Source organism: Oncorhynchus kisutch, linkage group LG22 (genome assembly GCF_002021735.2).
Source record: "Oncorhynchus kisutch isolate 150728-3 linkage group LG22, Okis_V2, whole genome shotgun sequence".
Classification (NCBI taxonomy): Eukaryota; Metazoa; Chordata; class Actinopteri; order Salmoniformes; family Salmonidae; genus Oncorhynchus; species Oncorhynchus kisutch.
Window position 1 is genome coordinate 15,574,785 of NC_034195.2, and position 27,192 is coordinate 15,601,976.

At 43.0% G+C, this 27,192-nt stretch overlaps 1 protein-coding gene across 1 annotated transcript in view; it reads right to left on the reverse strand.

The window, feature by feature from the left end:
* brsk2a (BR serine/threonine kinase 2a) overlaps positions 1-27,192 on the reverse strand; it is a 223,244-nt gene that overhangs the window by 126,608 nt on the left and 69,444 nt on the right. The window contains exons 3-4 of the mRNA XM_031802186.1: positions 18,938-19,023; positions 11,863-12,003 (exon numbers count right to left, since the gene is read on the reverse strand). Of these exons, the coding sequence (XP_031658046.1) occupies positions 11,863-12,003; positions 18,938-19,023 (227 nt within the window). The remainder of the gene's footprint in view (positions 1-11,862; positions 12,004-18,937; positions 19,024-27,192) is intronic.

The window sequence follows — 27,192 nt, forward strand, 5'->3', positions numbered from 1 at the left end:
GCCAACAGCCTTTTGGAGAGGCATCTGGACCAAGCACACCCGCCCACCTCGTCGATTTGACCCCTTCCAGGGAAGAGGCATGGGACACCTTTACACATATTCTGTACATGGCCTTCTTTCCCACCTCCTTGAACTCCCCCAGGTCCGGGGTATCGAAGGAAAGCAGCATCCCCACATCCTCCTCGAATGTCCCCATCGCAGCACTAACAATCAGTGCAGGGAACACATAATCCAGACCCTCCTTCCACCGATCAGAATTGGAAGTGTCAGTCACATATTGCAGATGAAGCACTGGCAAGGAGTCACAGACCTCAGTGACGACCTTCCTCAGTAGGCGAGATGATCGGATCCCCGCTCTTTCTCCCAGCTCCTCCAACGATCTGCTCCTGCTCTGCATCAGATGACCTAGCTTGGTGCACCCCACGCCTAACAGGCATGAACGTAGGCTGGCTGAACCCAGAACACGGGACTGGATGGCAGTGTTGTGAAAAGAGGCTCTTCAAAAAGCCACATCCCTGGTGGCGTGCTGGCCTTACGGGACTTGACAAGGACTCTCCAAGCCTGCATAACAGACTCATAAAATGGAGTCAGGCCAGGCAAATCACCCCCCTCCAGCTTTAAGAGGAAACGGTGCTTGTCTAAGCCCAAACAGCCTGCTCTCCTCATCAATATGTAGGCTGTTTCAACCCAGCTAGAACCGTCTCTGTACAATAATCTCTGGGCTGCTTGGAGCCGGAAAGCCGTGATTCTAGAGGAAATGTCCACCAGGCCTTGCCCACCCTCGTGCAGTGGCAGGTACAGGGCTGCAGCTTTAATCCAGTGTTGTCCAGACCAGAAGAAATTGACAAGGATCCTCTGAAGCTCTTGTATCAGACCCTTTGGTGGCTGCAAAATCATTAGTCTGTGCCACAGGGTAGAGGCAGCAAGATTATTAGCTACCAGGACCCTTCCCCTATAAGACAGCTGGGGCAGCACCCATTTCCACCTTGACAGTCTGGCACACACTTTCTCCGCTACACCCTCCCAGTTATTTTTCTGAAAGACATCGGAGCCTAGAAAACCCCCCAAAGTCTTCATCCCATCTCTGCCCCACTGAAGCCCCCCTGGTAACCGTGGAACGGACCCCGTTTGAAGCCGACCTGCCCACAGCGCTTCACTCTTTCCCCAATTGACTCTAGCTGAGGAGGCCCCCTCATACACCTTTAAAGCGTTTGAGAGAACCTTAACATGCTCACCCCCTGTAATAAAAACTATCACATCATCTGCATACGCAGACAGTGCTTTCGTGGGATCCTTCATTACACCTGGCACAGAGAAACCAGTAAGCTTCGCTCTTAAAAAACAAAGCATTGGTTCAATCGCCAGACTATATAACTGCCCTGAAATTGGGCATCCCTGCCTGATGCCCCTTTGGACAGGGATAGGGCAACTCAAACCACCACCCACCTTCACCATACATGAGGCCCGAGCATACAGTAAATTCATCCAAGACAAAAAAACATCCCCAAACCCAAAGGCTTTCATTGTTTTAAACAAGTACTGGTGGTCCACACGATCAAAAGCCTTCTCCTGATCCAAAGAAATTAAACCCACATTTACATCAGACAGTTTACAAATGTCTAAAACATCTCTTATCAGAAACAAGTTGTCAACAATAGAGCGATCAGGTACACAGTAGGACTGGTCCTTGTGGATCAACAATCCCAGATACTCTTTCAACCTGTTTGAGAGACAGTTAGAAACAATTTTGTATTCAGCGCACAGCAAAGCAACAGGTCTCCAATTTTTTATGAGAGCCAACATCCCCCTTTTTTGGCAACAGTGAAAGCACCGCACATTGACAGGATACAGGAAGAGAATCCTCATGAAAAGATTCACACACCACTTCATAAAAATCCTCCCCAATAGACCCCCAAAAGTGCTTATAAAACTCAGATGGTAAACCATAGATGCCAGGGGCTCGGCCTGTTGAGAGCTGCATAACTCCAGAGAGTCCAATGCGACTCTCTGCTCAGGTCCCAATTGAGGAAGACCGTGTAACAACTGTTCAGTACACAGAGAGTCACAATCCTTCGCCTTATAGAGGGCAGAGTAGAAATCCACAGCATGTTGACGCATTTCAATGTCATTCGTGGTCACCTTCCCATCAGGGAGACGAAGGCAGACCATCTGTTTACGTTGAAATGTCGACTGTCCTAGGTTAAAAAAAGAGCTAGGAGCATCCATATTCTTGAGGGAAGCGAAACGAGACCTAATCAAGGCACCCTTCACTCTTTCATGCAGAATGACCTCAGTTCATGTCTCTTGTCCTGTAAGTTCATGACTAGTCCAGGGTCATTCTGAGTGAGCAGCTTCAATTCAATATATTTGATGTCCTGTTCAAGGGCCTTGATAGTCTCTTTAACTTCAATTTGAGACAGAGCAGTATACTGTTGACAGAATACTCGTATTTGGGCCTTCCCAACCTCCCACCATTGTCTCAAGGACTCAAAATTCCCTTTTATAACCCTCAATTTTTCCCAAAACAAACCTGTCACAAAACATGACATAATGTAACAATGTAACATTAAAATACCAGTAAGGTGATGACCTTCATGGACAGGACAAGTGAATATCAACAGTAACAATATGATGATCAGAGAAACCCACAGGAGTAATGGCACACATTCCAACCCTACTATAGTATTGCTCAGATACATACAACCTGTCTAACCTTGCTGCACTGACACGACCTTCATAAATTTTTAGCCATGTGTACTGCCTAACTTTTGCATTCCTTACTCTCCACACATCAGAAAGCTCAAACTCAGTTAACAGGCCAGACAGGCAAGTGGCTGACCGCAGGTAAGGTTCTTCGGCGGTGCGATCAACAGTAAAATACACTGTACAGTTCCAGTCACCCCCTAAAACCATACACCCCTCTTGATCACACTGTCTTAAGGTTTCCTTTATTTGATCAAATATAGCAATACGCTCTGTACCCTCATTAGGAGCATAAACATAAAAAAACATAACATCCACCTTGACCAATAAAACCCGACCCTTGACAATCTCTGTTGTAGATACCACAGTCACCTCTAAACCTGAGGAAAACAAGATTGCCACCCCAGCACTGAAATTAGTACCATGACTGAGTACATGCTGCCCCTCCCACCACATAACCTAGTCAACCTCATTTTCTTCATCACTATGTGTCTCTTGTAGGAAAACTACATTAAGCCTTCTCTGTTTTATTTCTTCTAATACCCAAGCCCTCTTATTCCTGTCCCTTCCTCCATTAATATTGAGAGTACCTACCGTTAGTACCTCCATATAGAAAAGAAAAGCAGAAGAAACCACAGAGAACCCAAGGAGAAAAAAGACACCCTATGAAGCATGTTCATCATCATTATTTTAATCTTCTCTTTAACCTGACCACTTTTCCCACAGTACGGTACTGCTTGCCGTGTGGTCGCAGAGAGAACAGTCTATGACTAGGGTGGCTGGAGTCTTTGACAATTTTTAGGGCCTTCCTCTGACACCGCCTGGTATAGAGGTCCTGGATGGCAGGGAACCTGGCCCCAGTGATGTACTGGCTTGTACGCAGAACCCTCTGTAGTGCCTTGCGGTCAGCGGCCGAGCTGTTGCCATACCAGTCAGGATCCTCTTGATGGTGCAGCTGTAAAACCTTTTGAGGATCTGAGGGCCCATGCCAAATCTTTTCAGTCTCCTGAGAGGGAATAGGTTTTGTCGTGCCCTCTTCACAACTGTCTTGGTGTGCTTGGACCATGATAGGTTGTTGGTGATGTGGAGGCCAAGGAACTTGAAGCTCTCAACCTGCTCCACTACAACCCCGCCGATGAGAATGGGGGCATGCTCAGTCCTCCTTTTCCTGTAGTCCACAATCATCTCCTTTGACTTGACCACGTTGAGGGCTAGGTTGAGGTCCCTGCACCACACGGCCAGATCTCTGACCTCCTCCATATATAGCCCAGAGAAACGCATTGAATAACACATTCATAAACGGCAAAAAAGACAGATTTGTTTTACACATATTTAACCCCTTTTTTGTGTAGGCACAAAACTACCTTTATACTTTGTTCACAAGTTTGTCTGGTTGGGCCACAACTAGACCTCACTTTAAATGTATCAAGAAATAATCTTATTTGTATGCCTACCAATCAACACAATAAGTACATTGTTTAAAGCACACTATTACAAGTCTCAGTCACAAATGGCAGCTCCAAAAAGCTGAACAAGATGTGAACGAGAGGCTTGTAGAATCATGACTCCTTCACATTTTCAGTTCATCGTGAATAGTCCCAGGGTCTTTAGCTTAGTGATGTTTGAGGGCACTATGGTGTTGAACGCTGAACTGTAGTCAATGAATAGCATTCTCACAAAGGTGTTCCTTTTGTCCAGGTGTGAAAGGGCAGTGTGGAGTGCAATAGAGATTGCATCACAAAATGTTTTCTAAAGCTAGAGCATTTTCCAATTTCTGGGGTCCTGCATGCTCTGGGCATTACTGACTCAAATTAATGAAATATGTCAAAAGATTTGTTCGTTTGACTAAAGGACTTCAAAAGATCAGAGTCAGTAAAAATAGTCGAACTTCCAATTACTACAAGGAGAGGGACCCTGAATCTTCTACTCCAATGCTGTTTGAGGAGGAGGCGAGAGGACGCAAGAGGTGATTTAAATGTTTAATTCTTTGATTCCTCACATCCTCCCTCTTTGTCACCTTCTCAAAACACATTGCCATCTGATTTTCTCCTACAATACGTTCACCCAAGGAATCGAGGAAAGATAAATAATTGGTTTACTCCTTGACCCAACCACTAGGCAGATCCAATTGGCCCGGGGATGTTAGAGTAACTGACACTCTCCCTTCCCTCCCCTGTCTGTTGTTCATGTCTGTTGTTTGGCCCTACTTGACTCAGGTTCAGGCTGAGGCCCTGTTCGATTATAAATTAATCTGTCCTTGTAATCTTCCTGATAAGTGATTGGATAGATTAAATCAAGGTTACCACCCTATTACTTCCACCAATCCAACCAATTTACATCTGTGATTACCTTGAGGAAAGTAGGAAGGAAGGATGCTTTCCTGAAGTATTCAAACAGGGCATGAGTCTCAGACTGAGGTTGCTGACAGCAACTGGTTCTCATAGACAGACATAAAGGCAGACACAGTCGCAACCCCCAGCAAAATCCCCTCTATCTCCCTAAGGCCAGACCTATAGCAGCCCCTACTCAATCCCACCCATCCACAGCCTGTCTGGGGTACTCCCACACCTCTCTGCATCATCTTATAACTTTTCCCTCACCCACTCCTTTTTCTTAATGTACAGTAACAGCTTCCTCTCTTCCCTGTCTCCTCTTTCTGTTACCCCGTACCTCCCCCTTTTCCCTGCCAACTCATCGCCCGCCCGCTCACCCATCAACTCCTCTCCCCCACTGTTGTCTCCCTCTCCCCCTTTCCCCTCTCTACATTACCCCCTGCATTCCCCACTCTACCTATATATCTCCTGTACATGCCAGCAGCAAATAATTGCTTGGACCCCTGGACAGTGTGCCTATTGTGAGCTAGACAACTCCCAAAACAGAACACTGTCCTTCCCCTGGAGGTACAGCAGGCTTACAGGACACAGGGTTTTAGGGCTAACATATAATAGAAAGGGGAAACTTGAAGGTAGCCCTGGTCTTAGTATTTTGTGTTTTCTATATTTATTTGGTCAGGCCAGGGTGTGACATGGGTTTATTTTGTGTTGTGTTTATGTATGGTTTTTTTCCGTAGGTTTTGGGATTGTGGCTTAGTGGGGTGTTCTAGCATAGTCTATGGTTGCCTGAGGCGGTTCTCAATCAGAGGCAGGTGATTCTCGTTGTCTCTGATTGGGAACCATATTTAGGCAGCCATATTCTTTGAGTGTTTCGTGGGTGATTGTTCCTGTCTCTGTGTTAGTTTGCACCAGTTTAGGCTGTTTCGGTTTTCACGTATGGTTATTGTTTTTGTATTGATCGTGTTTATTAGTCTATTAAAGATGTATATTATTAACCACGCTGCATTTTGGTCCGACTCTCCTTCGACGGAAGAAAACCGTAACAGAGATATAACAAACATGTTTGTCATTTATTACATGCTTGACAGTAAGTTACAAAAAAAGATGTTAGCGCAAGAAGGTGGTTTAAAAGAAAAGTTGGAGTCGAATATCCTTAATTGCGTTCTAAATAGCAGGCAATTTGGGTATGTGAAAATATAATGTTTTATAGTATGTGAAATTTAGAAACATTTATTTTATTTTTTAATCACTGTATGGCTAATACATTACTGTTTGTGTTACTTTCATAAAAATAAATCCAAATATATATATATATTTTCTATATAATTTATATAATTTTTTCCCCTGAGCCTAAGGCGGTTCTATAATATGCTCAGTCTGATCGTGATCGAGAGTTGATAAAAATTTAAATATGTTTACATACATTTGACTCTAGATCCTACTCTGCATACACCTTCAAAGTAGGAGGATACATATGCAAATAAAAGCTGACTGGTCATTGGTCACAATAATCAGATTAGATTGTGATGTCATGGGCCAAAAACTCCATTCCACCTGAACAGACTGATATTCCAGAGGTAAAAAACAACAACCTATTAAACAGAAAGGGCTTTATCATAATTTCCCCAATGTCAGTGTTATTTTGACTTCATATTGTAGAAATATCGTAAAGCAATACGGGAAAATCACGTTTGACTACCAGGATGTCATACTAATTTCAGCTGTTCATCTATTAGAATTCGTTGCACACTATTGAGGAAGAGAGTAATCTTTTCAGATCCACGTTTGTTCCACAACGATAATCAGTTGATAATTAGTTGAATCCTATTGACGCACCAGTGCATCAATCTAAGTAACAGAATAAGCTAGAGATATCATTTTTTTGTGCATGGGCTCTGTATCAAACCACTACATCCGCCTATGACGGCCTTCCTCATCTACAGTGGAAGGTGGCCAAACTACGGCTGTGATTATCAGACCATGAGACATCCCAAAAAGCGGTCTTCTCACGAAAACATCTGTAGCATCCGAAGTTTGGCCTACAAACTAATATGACCCCACTATAGAAATGATTCTCCCGAACAGTTTTGCTCTACAACCCCCACTAGTGTCACAGGACTCGTCTGAAGGTTTCCATTACAAACTAATGGAAGTATGGAGGTAGTTTTGTGCCATCAAAAATAAGGGGGTAAATTTCTGTGTCCAAAATAACAAAAATATTTATTGAGCTTTCTTATATGTCCTAGATATAGGACAGACACTTCAAAACCTTATTCCTTATGATAATGTTTTTTCATGTATTTTTTGCCAATTATTAATCTTTTATTCAATGCGGTTCTTTGGGCTATATTAGTAAAGGTCAAATTCAATATTTCATCAAATAATTTTTTTAATATTAGTTTTTATACCTAAAAGGAGTCCTAAAATTATAAATCTAATAGTTAAATGATCCATGGTAGGACCATCTCAAAACAATTCCATGTGCTCCATTTTCATGTGCCAATGCTTTATGTTGGATGATGTGAAAATAGAGATCTTTGGCAACGCACACCAGTGGTAGGTTTAGCATCGAAATGAGAATACATGAGCAGAAAATAACTCCATACCTATTGTTAAATATGGTGTTGGATCTTTGATGTTATGGGGCTATTTTGCTTCCATTGGTCCTGGGGCCCTTGCCAAAGCAAACGGCATCATGAACTTTACCCAGTACCGGGAAATTCAATCAAGGATCTGGATGGATTCTCTATGGAGGAATGGTCTAAGATCCCTCCAAATGTGTTCTCCAACTCATAAAACATTTTCTGAAGAAGGCTCAGGGGCATTATACTCACAAGGTGAAAAAAATAAATACTTGTTCACAAAATGTCATTCTCTGAGCAATCTTATTAGTATAAAATAATATAATTTCCTCATTGTTTTGAACATACAATTATAGCTCAGTATTTCAATTCTTTATTTGGTAGCACTTTGTAATAATTCCAGATAATAAAGCATTTATAATGGATTAATAGTTTATTCAACATTTATTAATAATTATTCCCTCATTTCTAAATGTTAGTAACCTAGTTATTCACACATTTATAAACATCTATTGAAGTATTTAATACTTATAAGATCATTCATAAGATGTTTAATGTAGGTCTTTATAAACCATGTACTTATCATTATTTATGTGTTTCTGCATTTCCTCATCTACTTCATAAATTCTTTATAAATGTTTTGAGTGACCAGTCTAATGTCTCACAAAAACATGGATATGCCATTGGTAGACATTCCAGCAGTACCTGATGTTCCTTAAGATCTCAAAATGAACATAACAATGGCTAATAAATAAGCACACATGTTTAAGAAAATCAAGCATTCGGAAAGTATTCAGACCCCTTCCCTTAAGTATTCAGAACCCTTCCCTTAAAATTAAAAGTGTTCATGATTAATCTACACACAATACCCCATAATGACAAAGCAAAAACAGTTTTTTAGACATTTTAGCAAATGTATATATAAAAAAAACAGATACCTTATTTACATAAGTATTCAGACCATTTTGCTATGAGACTCGAAATTGAGCTCAGGTGCATCCTGTTTCCAATGAACATCCTTGAGATGATTCTACAACTTGATTGGAGACCACCTGTGGTAAATTCAATTGATTGGACAAGACTTGGAAAGTCACACACCTGTCTATGTAAGTTACCACAGTTGACAGTGCATGTAAGAGCAAAAACCAAGCATTGAGGTCGAAGGAATTATCCGTAGAGCTCCGAGACAGGATTGTGCGAGACACAGCTCTGGGGAAGGGTAGCAAAATATTTCAGCAGCATTGAAGGTCCTCAAGAGTTTGGAACCGCCAAGACTCTTCCTAGAGCTGGCCGCCTAGCCAAACTGAACAATCGGGGGAGAAGGGCCTTGGCCAGGAAGGTGACCAAGATCTTGATGGTCACTATGACAGAGCTCCAGAGTTCCTTTGTGGCGATGGGAGAACCTTCCAGAGGGACAACAATCTTTGCAGCACTCTACCAATCAGGCCTTTATGTTAGAGTGGCCAAATATAATCCACTCTTCAGTAAAACGCACATGACAGCCCACTTGTCACCTAAAGTCACCTAAAGACTCATTTATTTAACCCTTACTTTACCAGGTAAGTTGACTGAGCACACATTCTCATTTACAACAACAACCTGAGCAATAGTTACAGGGGAGAGGACAAATGTGCCAATTGTAAGCTAGGGATGATTAGGTGGCCATGATAGTATGAAGGCCAGATTGTGAATTTAGCCAGTACACCAGGGTTAACACCCCTACTCTTACGATAAGTGCCATGGGATCTTTAGTGACCACAGAGAGTCAGGACACGAATTTAATGTCCCATCCTAAAGACTGCACCCTACACAGGGCAATGTCTCCAATCACAGGGGGATTGGGATATTGTTTTGGACCAGAGGAAAGGGTGCTTCCTACTGGCCCTCCAACACCACTTCCAGCAGAATCTGGTCTCCCATCCAGGGACTGAACAGCACCAACCCTGCTTAGCTTCAGAAGGAAGCCAGCAGTGGGATGCTGGGTGGTATGCTGCTCACTCTCAGACAATGAAAAACAAGATTCTCTGGTCTGATGAAACCAAGATTTAACTCTTTGGCCTAATTACCAATCATGAGGTCTGGAGGAAAACTGGCACCATCCCTAAGGTGAAGCATGGTGATGGCAGCATCATGCTTTGGGGATGTCTTTCAGCGGCAGAGACTGGGAGACTAGTTAGGATCGAGGCAAAGATGACTGGAACAAAGTACAGAGGGATCCTTGATGAAAACCTGCTCCAGAGCGCTCAGGACCTCAGACTGGGGCGAAGATTCACCTTCCAACAGGACAACAACCCTAAGCACACAGCCAAGACAACGCAAGAGTGGTTTCGGGACAAGTCTCTGAATGTCCTTGAGTGGCCCAGTCAGAGTCCGCATTTGAACCTTTTTTTAAATTTTTATTTTACCTTTATTTAACCAGGCAAGTCAGTTAAGAACAAATTCTTATTTTCAATGACGGCCTAGGAACAGTGGGTTAACTGCCTGTTCAGGGGCAGAACGACAGATTTGTACCTTGTCAGCTAGGGGGTTTGAACTCTCAACCTTCCGGTTACTATTCCAACGCTCTAACCACAAGGCTACCCTGCCGCCCCAAACCTGATTGAACATCTCTGGAGAGACCTGAAATGAGCTGTATAGCGACACTTCCCATCCAACCTGACAGAACTTGAGAAGAACGGGAGAAACCACAAATAAAAGTTTTCCAAGCTTGAAGCATTATACTCAAGGCTGTAATTGCCGCCAAAGGTGATTCAACAAAGTACTACATGTAAGTGTCTGAATACTTATGTAAATGTGATATTTCAGTTTTTTATGTTTAATACATTTGCAAAAAAAATAACTGTTTTTGCAATGTCATTGTGGTGTGTTTTGTGTAGGATGATGAGGGGAAAAAACTATTTAATAGATTTTAGAATAAGGTTGTAACGTAACAAAATATGGAAAAAGTCAAGAGGACTGAATAGCCTCTATGTATGATTCCACCCGCTTTATTAGCTTTAAAAGTTGTTTACTTTATGACAATACATTACATACATCATAAAGCCTTTCTTTGAGGGCCTAGTTATACCCAACCCAGTGGTGTTAGAAAACTCCTGCTTTACATGCCACATCAAGCCTGCAAGTCACATTATGCTGGCTTGCAAAGTGATGTCTGGCAAAGTGATGTCTGGCACCCAGACAGAATTAGGATATCTAATAAATCCCCCCAACCCGAATTCACAATGAATGCCAAGGTAGGGGAATTGAATTGTGAGACTGCATCAATCACTTAAACTGGAACAACCATCTCAGTAACTACTAACAGATTGGAAAAATGTTATATACAATATCACTGTGTAGCATAAAATGTATCAACCAATCAATGTACATACAAAAACACATATATTACACAGAAAATCACCCTGCAATAGAGCATCCTGGGAAATATGATATATGGTTCTATGTAGAACCCTTCTTGCCATCTAAAGAATCCCTCTTGCCTTCCAAATAATAAGTCAAGAACCCTTTCCTCCAAAAATGGTTCTTAGGATGTAAAGGTTCTAGGTAGAACCGTTTGCCTTACAAAGAGCCATTGTCTTCCAAAAAGTAATCTTCAGATCAAAACAGTTCTTGGTAGAACCCTATTCCTCCTCAAAGAACCCTTTGGAACAATTTTTTATAAGATTGCATACCTTACTTCATTGTTAAATAACAGACATACGAGTCACCAGACCTGATCACAGGCTAACTCTGGAGAGCCCTTCGATTTCCACTGCGTTTGCTAGATCTGCTTTTAGTTTTTATCATCTTACATGTGTAATGATATCCAAAGCACTTTAAAATTTGAGGAATAGGATCCTCTAGGGTACATTTTCTACTGAAGAAGAAATTTGAAGAAACATGAAACAAACCCTAGCACAGATAGCAACCAAACAACAACACCCATTGGACTAAGGACTGCTTCTTCCTATGACATTCCAATTGGCCTTTGCGACATCATGTCTCCAATGATGAAAAATCAACTAAAATATTGATTCTATACACTCTTAGAAAAAAGGGGTTCCAAAATGGTTTTCTGCTGTCCCCAAAGGATAACCATTTTTGGTTCAAGGGAGAACCTTTTTTATAGTTCCACATAGAACCATTTTGGGTCCCATGTAGAGCCCTCTGTGGAAAGGATCCTATGGAACCCAAAAGGGTTCTACCTGGAACCAAAAGGGTTCTCAGTAAGTATTAAAGATAATATGAATATAGAAAGTGCTTACCATATGGAGTGACTATGGCAGAAGTCCAGTGCAGAGATGATCTGTCTGAAGAACTTCCTGGCCTCCTTGGGTGTTAACCGTCCCTTCTTTACCAGGTAGTCAAAGAGCTCTCCCCCTGAGACGTGCTCTAACACCAGATACCTGGGAGGTGGGGGGACAGAGAAATTAGAAAGATGAATGAAATAAGTGAGACTGAAAAAGTAAGAGGGAAGAAAGAAGGAAAGAAAGTAAGAAATTAAGAAGAAAGAGTGAATTAAGAAGTGGGCGCTTTTTTAAACATCACACTTGAGAGACATCCAAAGGATAAATGTTTTTCTCTGGGACACTTTTCAAAGAAAACTGAAAGGAAAACGCCACACAGTGCTGCTCATGCTCCCAGAAGATATTTATTTACAACGTTTCGACCCTTAGGTCTTCATCAGGCATCTGTGATGTGGCAGGGCTTGCAAACCATTAGACTACAAAGGGAAGCACAGCCAAGAGCTGCCCAGTGACACGAGCCTACTAGATGAGCAAAATTACTTCTATACTCGCTTCGAGGCAAGTAACACTGAAACATGCATGAGAGCATCAGCTGTTCCAGACGACTGTGTGATCACGCTCTTCGCAGGCGATGTGAGTAAGACCTTTAAACTGGTCAACATTCACAAGGTCGCAGTGCCAGAAGGATTACCAGGACATGTACTCCGAGCATGCGCTGACTAACTAGCAACTGTCTTCACTGACATTTTCAACCTCTCCCTGTCTAAGTTGGAAATACCAACATGTTTCAAGCAGACCACCATAGTCCCTGTGCCAAAGAACACTAAGGTACCCTGCCTAAATGACTACCGACCTGTAGCACTCACGTTTGGGGCTGTTGCTGGACAACACGGACTTTCAACTCCCTCCAAAGATTTTCTATGGGGTTGAGATCTGGAGACTGGCTAGGCCACTCCAGGACCTTGAAATGCTTCTTACGAAGCCACTCCTTCATTGCCCGGGCAGTGTGTTTGGTATCATTGTCATGCTGAAAGACCCAGCCACGTTTCATCTTCAATGCCCTTGCTGATGGAAGGAGGTTTTCACTCAAAATCTCACGATACATGGCCCCATTCATTCTTTCCTTTACACGGATCAGTCGTCCTGGTCCTTTTGCAGAAAAACAGCCCCAAAGCATGATGTTTCCTCCCACATGCTTCACAGTAGGTATGGTGTTCTTTGGATGCAACTCAGCATTGTTTGTCCTCCAAACACGATGAGTTGAGTTTTTACCAAAAAGTTATATTTTGGTTTCATTCTCCCAATCTTCTTCTGGATCATCCAAATTCTCTCTAGCAAACTTCAGACGGGCCTGGACATGTACTGGCTTAAGCAGGGGGACACGTCTGGCACTGCAGGATTTGAGTCCCTGGCGGCGTAGTGTGTCACTGGAGGTAGGCTTTGTTACTTTGGTACCAGCTCTCTGCAGGTCATTCACTAGGTCCCCCCGTGTTGTTCTGGGATTTTTGCTCACCGTTCTTGTGATCATTTTGACCCCACGGGGTGAGATCTTGCGTGGAGCCCCAGATCAAGGGAGATTATCAGTGGTTTTGTATATCTTCCATTTCCTAATGATTGCTCCCACAGTTGATTTCTTCAAACCAAGCTGCTTACCTATTGCAGATTCAGTCTTCCCAGCCTGGTGCAGGTCTACAATTTTGTTTCTGGTGTCCTTTGACAGCTCTTTGGTCTTGGCCATAGTGGAGTTTGGAGTGTGACTGTTTGAGGTTGTGGACAGGTGTCTTTTATACTGATAACAAGTTCAAACAGGTGCCATTAATACAGGTAACGAGTGGAGGACAGAGGAGCCTCTTAAAGAAGAAGTTACAGGTCTGTGAGAGCCAGATATCTTGCTTGTTTGTAGCTGACCAAATATTTATTTTCCACCATAATTTGCAAATAAATTCATTAAAAATCCTACAGTGTGATTTTCTGGATTTTTTTTCTCATTTTGTCTGTCATAGTTGAAGTGTACCCATGATGAAAATTACAGGCCACCCTCAACTTTTTAAGTGGGAGAACTTGCACAATTGGTGGCTGACTAAATACTTTTTTGCAGCACTGTATGTGAGAATGCTATTCATTGACTACAGCTCAGCATTCAACACCATAGTGCCCTCAAAGCTCATCATAAGCTAAGGACCCTGGGACTAAACACCTCCCTCTGCAACTGGTTCCTGGACTTCCTGACGAGCCACCCCAGGTGGTAAGGATAGGTAACAACACATCCGCCATACTGATCCTCAGCACAGTGGCCCCACAGGGGTGCGTGCTCAGTCCCCTCTTGTACTCCCTGTTCACTCATGACTACACGGCCAGGCACGACTCCAACACAATCATTAAGTTTGCCGATGACACAACAGTGGTAGGCCTGATCACCAACAACAACGAGACAGCCTATATGGAGGAGGTCAGAGACCTGGCCGTGTGGTGCCAGGACAACAACCTCTCCCTCAATGTGAACAAGACAAAGGAGATGATTGTGGACTACAGGAAAAAGAGGACTAAGCACGCCCCCATTCCCATTGACGGGGCTGTAGTGGAGCAGGTTGAGAGCTTCAAGTTCCTTGGTGACCACATCACCAACAAACTAACATGGTCCATGCACACCAAGACATTCGTGAAGAGGGCACGACAAAATATATTCCCCCTCATGAGACTAAAAAGATTGGCATGGGTCCTCGGATCCTCAAGAGTTTCTACAGTTGCACCATCGAGAGCATCCTGACTTGTTGCATCACTGCCTGGTATTCTCGACCTCCGACCGCAAGGCACTACAGAGGATAATCGGTACGGCCCAGTACATCACTGAGTGTAAGGAGGCAAATACTTTTACAAACAGGGGAATTGGGTGTTGCATAACTATGGATCCACCCCCTTTTTTTTTTAAATTTTCACCGAAAATGACATACCCAAATCTAATTGCCTGTAGCCCAGGCCCTGAAGCAAGGATATGCATATTATTGGTGCACTTTGAAAGGAAAAACTTTAAAGTTTGTGGAAATGTGAAAGTAATGCAGGAGAATATAACACATTAGATCTGGTAAAAGAAAATACAAAGAAAAAAACAACAGTTATTTTGTATTTTTTTGTACCATCACATTTGAAATACAAGAGAAAGGCCATACTGTATTATTCCAGCCGAGTTGCAATTTTGATTTTGGCCGCTAGATGGCAGCAGTGTATGTGCAAAGTTTTAGACTGATCCAATGAACCATTGCATTTCTGTTTAAAATGCTGTATCAAGACTGCCCAATGTGCCTAATTTGTGCCTGAAAGGGTGCCATTTACACACAAGAGCATTAGTGAGGTCGGTCACTGATGTTGGGCAATTCAGCCTGGCTAGCAGTCAGCGTTCCAATTTATCCCAAAGGTATTCAATGGAGTTGAGGTGACGGCTCTGCAGGCCAGTCAAGTTCTTCCACACCGATCGTGAAAAAAACATTTCTGTATGGACATCGCTTTGTACATGAGGGCATTTTATTTATTTATTTTATTTCACCTTTATTTAACCAGGTAGGTTAGTTGAGAACAAGTTCTCATTTGCAATTGCGACCTGGCCAAGATAAAGTGTAGCAATTCGACACATACAACAACACAGAGTTACACATGGAATAAACAAAACATACAGTCAATAATACAGTAGAACAAAAGAAAAGTCTATATACAGTGAGTGCAAATGAGGTAAGTTAAGGAAATAAATAGGCCATGGTGGCGAAATAATTACAATATAGCAATTAAACACTGGAATGGTAGATCGGCAGAAGATGAATGTGCAGGTAGAGATACTGGGGTGCAAAGGAGCAAAATAAATAAATAAATACCAGTATGGGGATGAGGTAGGTAGATAGATGGGCTGTTTAACAGATAGGCTATGTACAGGTGCAGTGATCTGTAAACTGCTCTGACAGCTGGTGCTTAAAGCTAGTGAGGGAGATGTGATTCTCCAGCTTCAGAGATTTTTGCAATTCGTTCCAGTCATGGGCAGCAGAGAACTGGAAGGAAAGACGAGCAAAGGAGGAATTGGCTTTTTGGGTGACCAGTGAGATATACCTGCTGGAGGGCGTGCTACGAGTGGGTGCTGCTATGGTGACCAGTGAGCTGAGATAAGGCAGGGCTTTACCTAGCAGAGACTTGTAGATAACCTGTAGCCAGTGGGTTTGGGGACGAGTATGAAGCGAGGGCCAACCAATGAGAGCATACAGGTTGCAATGGTGGGTAGTGTATAGGGCTTTGGTGACAAAACAGATGGCATTGTGATAGACTGCATCCAGTTTGTTGAGTAGAGTGTTGGAGGCTATTTTATAGATGACATCACCGAAGTCGAGAATCGGTAGGATGGTCAGTTTTACGAGGGTATGTTTGGCAGCATGAGTGAAGGATGCTTTGTTGCGATATAGGAAGCCGATTCTAGATTTAATTTTGGATTGGAGATACTTAATGTGAGTCTGGAAGGAGAGTTTACAGTCTAACCAGAAACCCAGTTGTCCACGTATTCTAAGTCAGAGCCGTCCAGAGTCGTGATGCTGGACGGGCGAGCAGGTGCGGGCAGTGATCAATTGAAAAGCATGCATTTAGTTTTACTTGCGTTTAAGAGCAGTTGGAAGCCATGGAAGGAGAGTTGTATGGCATTGAAGCTCGTCTGGAGGTTAGTTGACACAGTGTCCAATGAGGGGCCAGAAGTATAAAGAATGGTGTCGTCTGCGTAGAGGTGGATCAGAGAATCACCAGCAGCAAGAGCAACATCATTGATGTATACAGAAAAGAGAGTCGGTCCGAGAATTGAACCCTGTGACACACATAGAGACTGTCAGAGGTCCGGACAACAGGCCCTCTGATTTGACACACTAAACTCTATCAGAGAAGTAGTTGGTAAACCAGGCAAGGCAATCATTTGAGAAACCAAGGCTGTCGAGTCTGCCAATAAGAATGTTGTGATTGACAGAGTCGAAAGCCTTGGCCAGGTCGATGAATACAGCTGCACAGTAATGTCTCTTATCGATGACGGTTATGATGTTGTTTAGAACCTTGAGCGTGGCTGAGGTGCACCCATGACCAGCTCTGAAACCAGATTGCATAGCGGAGAAGGTACGGTGGGATTCGAAAGGGTCAGTAATCTGTTTGTTAACTTTGCTTTCGAAGACCTTAGAAAGACAGGGTAGGATAAATATAGGTCTGTAGCAGTTTGGGTCTAGAGTGTCACCCCCTTTGAAGAGGGGGATGACCGAGGCAGCTTTCCAATCTTTGGGAATCTCAGACGATACGAAAGAGAGTTTGAACAGGCTAGTAATAGGGGTTGCAACAATTTTGGCAGATCATTTTAGAAAGAGAGGGTCCAGATTGTCTAGCCCGGCTGATTTGTAGGGGTCCAGATTTTGCAGCTCTTTCAGAACATCAGCTATCTGGATTTGGGTAAAGGAGAAATGGTGGGGGCTTTGGCAAGTTGCTTTGGGGGGTGCCGGGCAGTTGACCGGGTAGGGGTAGCCATGTGGAAAGCATGGCCAGCCGTAGAGAAATGCTTATTGAAATTCTCAATGATAGTGGATTTATCGGTGGTGACAGTGTTCCCTAGCCTCAGAGCAGTGGGCACCTGGGAGGAGGTGCTCTTATTCTCCATGGACTTTACAGTTTCCCATAACTTTTTTGAGTTAGTACTACAGGATGCAAATTTCTGTTTGAAAAACCTTGCCTTAGCTTTTCTAACTGCCTGTGTATATTTGTTCCTAACTTCCCTGAAAAGTTGCATATCACGGGGGCTATTCGATGATGCTAATTCAGAACGCCACAGGATGTTTTTGTGCTGGTCAAGGGCAGACAGGTCTGGCGTGAACCATGGACTATATCTATTCCTAGTTCTACATTTTTTGAGAGGGGCATGCTTATAATATGGGGCGGCAGGTTAGAGCGTTGGACTAGTAACTAGTAAAACTACATGCTTCAGCACTCGGCCGTTCCGTTCTGTGAGCTTGTGTAGCCTGCCAGTTCTCTGCTGAGCTATTGTTTCTTCTAGTCGTTTCCACTTCACAACAACAGCACTTACAGTTGACTATGGCAGCTCTAGCAGGGCAGACATTTTACAAACTGACATGTTGAAAAGGTGGCATCCTATGATAGTGCCATGTTGAAAGTCACTGAGCTCCTCAGTAAGGCCATTCTACTGCCAATGTTTGTTTATGGGGATTGCATGGCTGTGTGCTCAATTTTACACACCTGTCAGCAATGGGTGTGTGTGTGTGTGTGTGTGTGTGTGTGTGTGTGTGTGTGTGTGTGTGTGTGTGTGTGTGTGTGTGTGTGTGTGTGTGTGTGTGTGTGTGTGTGTGTGTGTTGCTGGACCAGACTGATGAGGGTGTCACTCTCCATGGCTAATGTTCGCTAATGCAGTGCCGTCACTGACTGTGTCGCAAATGGCACTCTTTTCTTTATTAAGACCACTTATTTTCACCAGGGCTCGTAGAGTTCTGGTCAAAAGTAGTGCACTGTCTAGGGAATAGGGTGCCATTTGAGAGGCAAACTCTGATAAGGATGTCGTAGTGTTTACATAATAGAGGGTTTCTGGCCCTATTAGCAAACTCTCAAACGAGCATGAATAAACGACTAGCTTCACACTAATGGGCCATCTACCCTTCTGTCACATTCAGTGTTGCTTGTAACCAATCAGATGGTTCGCTTTGATATCTGAGTGCGGAGCCTAACAGAAAGGGTTGACTGTTTGGCTGTCAAGCTCAGAGGGTTTGATCTTGTTGACTGTCACGTGTTGGGGGAGACATACAGTTAATATCATTCACTGTCATAATATCCACTATTATTACAGATGACTGGGACTGACACAATGGCAGGTGAAACAGGAAGTAGCCCCTGACTCTTAAGGATGAAGAGGTGTATCATGATGTATCATTGTATCATGTGAAGTTGTGTATAATATCTGCTATCTTCAATATTACAATACCAATAAAATTACGAATTGGACGCTAAGTAGACTTCAGATGCTAATACCCTCCCCCATGTTGGAACATAACAATTTGATTGAATTCATAGAGGCGATAATGATACTCACAAGTATTTCTTATTTTCGTAGACGTCGTGCAGCTTTAAAACGTGAGGGTGTTCTATGAGCTTCAGAATCGCTATTTCCCGCTCAACCTGTAAGAGAAAAACAAAACACGGACACAGAAAAACTAGTTTATCCTCCTCAAACCTATACAGGGGACTGACAACTGAGCACACAGGCTTCAGGGGTATGCTACAGTTTGTTAAGACCATCTACTCTAAAATGTACTCTCTGTACATAATTCTAAACAACACTATAGTACTGCTTCCACATACTGTAGGATTGATGGTATTTTGCCTGTAAAAAAATGTTTATATGACCCCCTTACAAGCACATTCTTGTCTGCATAAGCCTTTTCTACCTCCCATGCACGAGTGGTAGCTTAGTAGACCTACACTGTCAGACCTTTCTGTACTTTCAACAGTAAAACACTGTAGGATGCACAGTATAATACCATAAATGTGTTTTACAGCATTCATGCTGTAGATTGCACTGCATTATGGGTAACATGCTGAAAAATATTGTGTTTAACTGTAATTTGAAAGTCTCTTGTAAAAAATACTCTAACATACTGTATTTCTTTACAGTAATAGCTTATGCTTACTGTCGATTCAAATGATCCATTTCAGGCGCCAAACTTATGCTGTCGGGTGAGACACATGAAGCTCAGACTATTTTAGTAAATGTCTTATTGAAGAGGCTGTGAGGTGGAAGAATATTTTCAGCAGCTGCTAGGTAGGTACCTTGCCTTGTCTATAAGTATATTCATTGCTAGCCAACGTTGAACTACTGCACTCTTCCTTAGCTAGCTAGCTCAAGTTAACAAAAGCCATTTTTGGTCTGCTCTAAATTGCTCCTAAATATCTAGCTGTGCGACCTAGAAAAACATCACCCAGAGAATATTGTGAATGTAGGCTTTTCCATCACTCTGCGGTCCAACTCATCACAAACGTCTCAATTGGGTTGAGGTCAGGTGATTGTGGAGGCCGGGTCATCTGATGCAGCACTCCATCACTCTCCTTCTTGATCAAATAGCCCTTATACAGCCTGGAGGTGTCTAGTTGAAAAACAAATGAAAGTCCCACTAAATGCAAACCAGATGGGTTGGCGTATCGCTGCAGAATGCTGTGGTAGCCATGCTGGTTAAGTGTGCCTTGCATAATACATAAATCACTGACAGTGTCACCAGCAAAGCATCGCAAACCATCACACCTCCTCCTCCGTGCTTCAGGGTGGGAACCATACATGCGGAGATGATCCGTTCACCTACTCCTCGTCTCACAAAGACACTGCAGTTGAAAGCATAAATCTCAAATTTGGACTCATCAGACCAAAGGACAGATTTCCACCAGTATAATATCCATTGCTCGTGTTTCTTGGCCCAAGCAAGTCTCTTCTTCTTATTGGTGTCCTTTAGAAGTGGATTCTTTGCAGCAATTCGACCATGAAGGCATGATTCATGCAGTCTCCTCTAAACAGTTGATGTTGAGATGTGTCTGTTACTTGAACTCTGTGAAACATTTATTTGGGCTGCAATTTCTGAGGCTGGTAACTCTAATGAACTTATCCTCTGCAGCAGAGATAACTCTGGGTCATCCTTTCCTGTGGTGGTCTTCATGAGAGCCAGTTTCATAATAGTGCTTGATGGTGATTTTTGAAGAAAGTTTCAAAGTTCTTGAAATTTACCGGATTGACTGACCTTCATGTCTTAAAGTAACGATGGACTGTCGTTTCTCTTTGCTTATTTGAGCTGTTCTTGCCATAATATGGACATGGTATTTTACCAAATTCTGCTAGCAAATATGCAATATTTGGACAATAAAATGGACGAGTTATTGGGAAGATTAAACAACGGGACATTAAAAACTGTAACATCTTATGCTTCACTGAGACGTGGCTGAACGACGACAATATCAACATATTGGTTATACGATAGAGCAGCGGTGTCTGGTAAGACAAGGGGTGGCGGTCTATATATTTTTGCAACCAACAACTAGTGCACGATATTTAAGGAAGTGTTGCGATATTGCTCGCCTGAGGTAGAGTTTCTCATGATAAGCTGCATACCTATATTCTTTGTAGCTGTTTACATACCACCAAAGTCAGAGGCTGGCACAAAGATAGCATTGATTGAGCTGTATTCCACCATAAGCAAACAGGAAAATGCTCACCCAGAAGCAGTGCACCTAGTTGCCGGCGACATTAATGCAGGGAAACTTAAATCAGTTTTACCAAATTTATATCAGCATGTTAAATGTGCAACCAGAGGGAAAAGAACTCTGGACGACCTATACTCCACACACAAAGATGCATACAAAGCTCTCCCTCGTCCTCCATTTGGCAAATCTGATCATAATTTCATCCACATGATTCAAGCTTATAAGCAAACATTTAAAGAGGAAGCACCAGTGACTAGATCAATAAAAAAGTGGTCAGATGAAGCAGATGCTAAGCTACAGGAATGTTTTGCTAGCACAGACTGGAATATGTTCCTGGATTCCTCCAATGGCATTGAGGAGTACACCACATCTGTCATTGGCTTCGTCAATAAGTGCATCAATGACGTCGTCCCCACAGTGACCGTACGTACATACGCCAACCAGAAGCCATGGATTACAGGCAGCATCCTCACTGAGCCAAAGGCTAGAGCTGCAACTTTCAAGGAACTCTAACCCGGAATCTTATAAGAATTCCCACTATGCCCTCCGACGAACCATCAAACAGGCAAAGCATCAATACAGGACTAAGATCGAGGTGTACTACATCGGCTCTGATGCTCATCGGATGTGGCAGGGCATGCAAACCATTACAGACTACAAAGGGAAGCACAGCCAAGAGCTGCCCAGTCTACAGGACGAGCTAAACCTCTTTGCTCGCTTCGAGGCAAATAACACTGAAACAGGCATGAGAGCACCAGCTGTACCTGAAGACTGTGTGATCACGCTCTCCACAGCCGATGTGAGTAAGACCTTTAGACGGGTCAACATTCACAAGGCCACAGGTCAAGATGGATTACCAGGACGTGTACTCCGAGCATGCGCTGACCAACTAGCGAGTGTCTTCACTGACATTTTCAACCTCTCCCTGTCTGAGTCTGTAATACCAACATGTTTTAAGCAACCAACAATTGTGCCTGTGCCCAAGAACACTAAGGTACCCTGCCTAAATGACGACCGACCCGTAGCACTTGCGTATGTAGCCATGAAGTGATTTGAAAGACTGGTCTCACATCATCCCAACACCATCATCCCAGAAGCCCTAGACCCACTCCAATTTGCATACCGCCCCAACAGATCCACAGCTGATAGAGTCTCTATTGCACTCCACATTGCCCTTTCCCACCTGGACAAAAGGAACACCTATGTGAGAATGCTATTCATTGACTACAGCTCAGCGTCCAACACCATAGTGCCCTCAAAGCACATCAATAAGCTGAGGACCCTGGGACTAAACACCTCCCTTTGCAACTGGATCCTGGACTTCCTGGGGGCCACCCCAGGTGGTAAGGGTAGGTAACAACACATCTTCCATGCTGATCTTCAACACAGGGGACCCTCAGGGTTGCAGGCTCAGCCCCCTCCTGTACTCCCTGTTCACTCATGACTGCACGGCCAGGCACAACTCCAACACCATCATTACATTTGTCAATGACTCAATGGTGGTAGGCCTGATCACCGACGACAACAAGACAGTCTATAGGGAGGAGGTCAGAGACCTGGCCCTGTGGTGCCAGGACAACAACCTCTCCCTCAACGTGATCAAGACAAAGGAGATGATTGTGGACTACAGGAAAAAGAGGCCCGAGCACACCCCCATTCTCATCGACGGGGCTACAGTGGAGAAGGTTGAGAGCTTCAAGTTCCTTGGTTCCACATCATCAACAACCTATCATGGTCCAAGCACAACATGACAGTTGTGAAGCGGGCACAATAAAACCTATTCCCCCACAGGAGACTGAAAAGATTTGGCATGGGTCCTCAGATCCTCAAAAGGTTCTAAAGCTGCACCATCGAGAGCCTCCGGACAGGTTGCATCACTGCCTTGTATGGCAACTTGTCGGCCTCCGACCGTAAGGCACTACAGAGGCTAGTGTGAACGGCCCAGTACATCACTGGGGCCAAGCATCCTGCCATCCAGGGGGCTCTACACCAGGCGGTGTCAGAGGAAGGCCCTAGAAATTGTCAAACACTCCAACCACCCTAGTCATAGATTATTCTCCCTGCTACCACACGTCAAGCGGTACCGGAGCGCCAAGGTCCAAGAGGTTTAAAAAAAAAAGCTTCTACCCCCAAGCCATAAAACTCCTCAACATCTAGTCAAATGACTACCCAGACTGCCACTCTCTGTTGTCATCTATACATAGTCACTTTAACTCTTTTGGGATAGGGGGCAGCATTTTCACTTTTGGATGAATAGCGTGCCCAGAGTGAACTGCCTCCTACTCTGTCCCAGATGCTAATATATGCATATCAGTATAGTATTGGATAGAAAACACTCTGAAGTTTATAAAACTGTTTGAATTATGTCTTTGAGTATAACAGAACTCATATGTCAGGAGAAAACCTGAGAAAAATCCAACCAGGAAGTGGGACATCTGAGGTTTGTAGTTTTTCAAAGCTTGGCCTACCGAATACACAGTGGGATATGGATAAAGTTGCACTTCCTACAGCTTCCACTAGATGTCAACCGTCTTTAGAAACTTGAATGAGGATTCTACTATAAAGGAGGGGCTCATGAGAACTGTTTGAGTCAGTGGTCTGGCAGAGTGTCACAGGCTCGTGACGTGCGCTCCCGACAGAGTTACCTCTCGTTCCTGTGCTTTTCTTCAGACATAGGAATTCTCCGGTTGGAACATTATTGATGTTATGTTAAAAACACCCTACAGATTGATTCCATACATCGTTTGACATGTGTCTAAAGGACTGTAACGGAACTTTTCGAGTTTTTGTCTGGACGAAGTGCCTGCGCATCATGAAGATGAGTTACTGGGCTGAACACGCTAACAATAAGTGGCTATTTGGACATAAATTATGGACTTTATGGAACTTTATGGAACAAATCAATAATTTATTGTGGAACTGGGATTCCTGGGAGTGCCTTCTGATGAAGATCATCAAAGGTAAGTGAATATTTATGGTGTTATTTCTAACTTCTGTTGACTCCAAAATGGCGGATATTTTTCTGGCTGGATTGGGCTCTGAGCGCCGTTCTCAGATTATGATTTTTCCGTGTAGTTAAAAAAAATCTGACACGTTTATTATGAGTATTTCTGCAAAATCACTGGATGTTTTGGAATCACAACATTACTGCACGTAACGCGCCAATGTAAACTAAGATTTTTGGATATAAATATGCACATTATCGAACAAAACATACATGTACTGTGTAACATGATGTCCTATGAGTGTCATCTGATGAAGATCATCAAAGGTTAGTTATTCATTTTATCTATATTTCTGCTTTTTGTCACTCCTATCTTTGGCTGGAAAATGCCTGTGTTTTTTTGACTTGTCTATGACCTAACATAATGATATGTTGTGCTTTCGAGGCAGGTTTTACTACACTGGGTGCAACGCCTTGCTGTATCAAGGGGTTCAAAATCAGGTAGGAGTAATAGGCTCTAGATTTGTGCGCTATAAACGTTTCTGTACCGGGGTTTTCTAATGTGTTTTAGAAAGAGGAGTGCACAATTGGGCCCCTCTGCCGACCACTTATCACCCTTGAAAGTCATGGTAGATACAAAATAGGCAAATTAACCCCTGCTTGCTGATTAGTCTCAAAATCAGAGAACACATATTTCTCTGAATGTTCATCTTCAGCCAAGGGCTGAATATAACACTCGTGTGGCACTTCTTGAACCATTTCAGCGTCTCTGATTTTCAAAGGCCCTTTACAGATTGGGCAATGTATGATTCCACACACATGAGGTTTAGGGTTGTCTATTTTAAGGTTGTAATTGCAATGGCATTTTGGACATTTCTTGTTAATGTCACAACTGCTTACAAATTTACAGGCCTTGGGGTGCCATGTTGTGTTTTTCGTAACAGTAGGCCGAATGACATGTGCGGTGACAATCCGCACAGGGTGTCAGGTTTAAGGGCTTCATCGGACAATTTTCATCAAGACATACTGAACAGTTATAATGGCACGAGTGCCCCCCCTTTCGGGTGTAGCCGGTATGACAGGCTGGACACACATATGGTGCTCATAAATATGCTGTGATGTTGGTAATAGCATAATAATGGTCGTTTTGCACATAAAAGTACAGAATCTGAGGATGAGAATGCTCCACAGCTCTACTGTGGTACAAAACCACAATTTTGATGTTCAGAAAGTATTCAAATTTGACTATGTCGGAGAATGCCACCGCATCCTGTATACCTAGACCCACAGCCGTTTGGAGCTCTCTAGCCTTGTGTAACGCCGCTAGATCCGTACATCCAGGGTTGAGTAAATGTGCTAGGCCTATTGCAAAGCATAGCTTATTACCAGGAATGTGAACGTTTATGAGGTATGCCCTTTTATTGCTTATTCCTATCGGCTATGACTGATACATTTGACTGAACAAGTTGCTCCAGCAGGGCTATAAATTGTGCAAGATCTGCTTCGTCATTGGGTAAAATAAGAGATACAATGTTTTGCATGCTATCTCCACAAATGTCCAACTGTAAGACATCATGAGGTTCGATTGATAACAAGTTCAAACAGGTGCCATTAATACAGGTAACGAGTGGAGGACAGAGGAGCCTCTTGAAGAAGAAGTTACAGGTCTGTGAGAGCCAGAAATCTTGCTTGTTTGTGGGTGACCAAATACTTATTATCCACCATAATTAGCAAATAAATTCATAAAAAATCCTACAATGTGATTTTCTGGATTTTTTTTCTCATTTTGTCTGTCATAGTTGAAGTGTACCTATGATGAAAATTACAGGCCTCTCTCATCTTTTTAAGTGGGAGAACTTGCACAATTAGTGGCTGACTAAATACTTTTTTGCCCCACTGTACATGCCCGCACACAACCCCGCGCACGCACACGTCTTTCCGAAAGCCTTTTTCTCCGGGGCATGCATGATAATAGAGTGAAAAGCCAGAGCCCCTTTGTTAAAGGTGAGATACTGCTTTAAAACCATTTATTTAATTCAGAATATTTAGCACAGGCCTTTTTATTATTTTTTTACACATATTTAAACATGAACGTATGTTTTCTATGTATAGACATTGGTTGTACAACAGTTATACATCATTACCAGACACAGTACTAAACTTTTAATAACCATTAAAATGTTTATAACATGCTGTTGTAGGAAAGACTGTATTCGGATAAAATAAGACATTGTTTTTTTTACGATCTTGCATTTCTCCGCGACAGACCGGGGCGAGAGAGAAAACGAGAGATTCCCATTTGTTAAGGGGTGAGATATAGCATTAATACCATTTAATTATACATCTTTAGTACAGACCTTTTAAAATATGCTATAATTATTTTTTTAAATGTACTATTCCTTTATTACAGATAAAGAGCCCGGTAATATGTTTATATCTCCATCCGTCTCCAATTCACCATTGTCAAGACAGACTCTCTTGCTCGCAGGATATCCCACACACACTCCGTCAAGGCTCCATAAGTTTTCACTCCATGGATAGATCAAACGTCTTGCATGTAGACCCTGGGTATGTCTTAAAGATAGAAGCGGCCAGCGACGTAATTCTTCACGATTTTGGAAAGACTGTCCACTGTTCAAATCACAGCGCCCGCACACAAGCTCTTCCAATGCATAGCCTGGAAGGTTTGTACCACTCAGGGCCTGTTCAATTTGACAGAGTGCCAGTCTTATCTTAAGCCATTCTCTCATACGCAGCGCAGGAGAAAAACCCCTGGGTTTTGCATGATAAAGGGGTTTGGGACCGCTGTCTGTGAAAATCTTCGCAGTTGAATCGTCAGGTTGGAAAATGTAAGCCATATGTCCCTTACTCGTATCTAAAACTCCTGTAAAAAAATTCAAGGGCATCATACAAAATGTCCTCGATGCTTTTATCATTCTGTTCGTGACAAGAGACGCATAGCACCCCGAGAATTGGCCTAGGAGACATATTTTTCTGTTTAATGTTCTGGGTTCTGGTATTTTTATAATCTTGTTTAGTGTTCTGGGGCCGCATGTGTTGTTCTGGGCCTTATTTATAATGCGTCTGCCTCCAACACAATCCCCTCCCCCCCGGACATCCCGGCTAAATAGACAACAACCCTAAGGGCAATACAATAG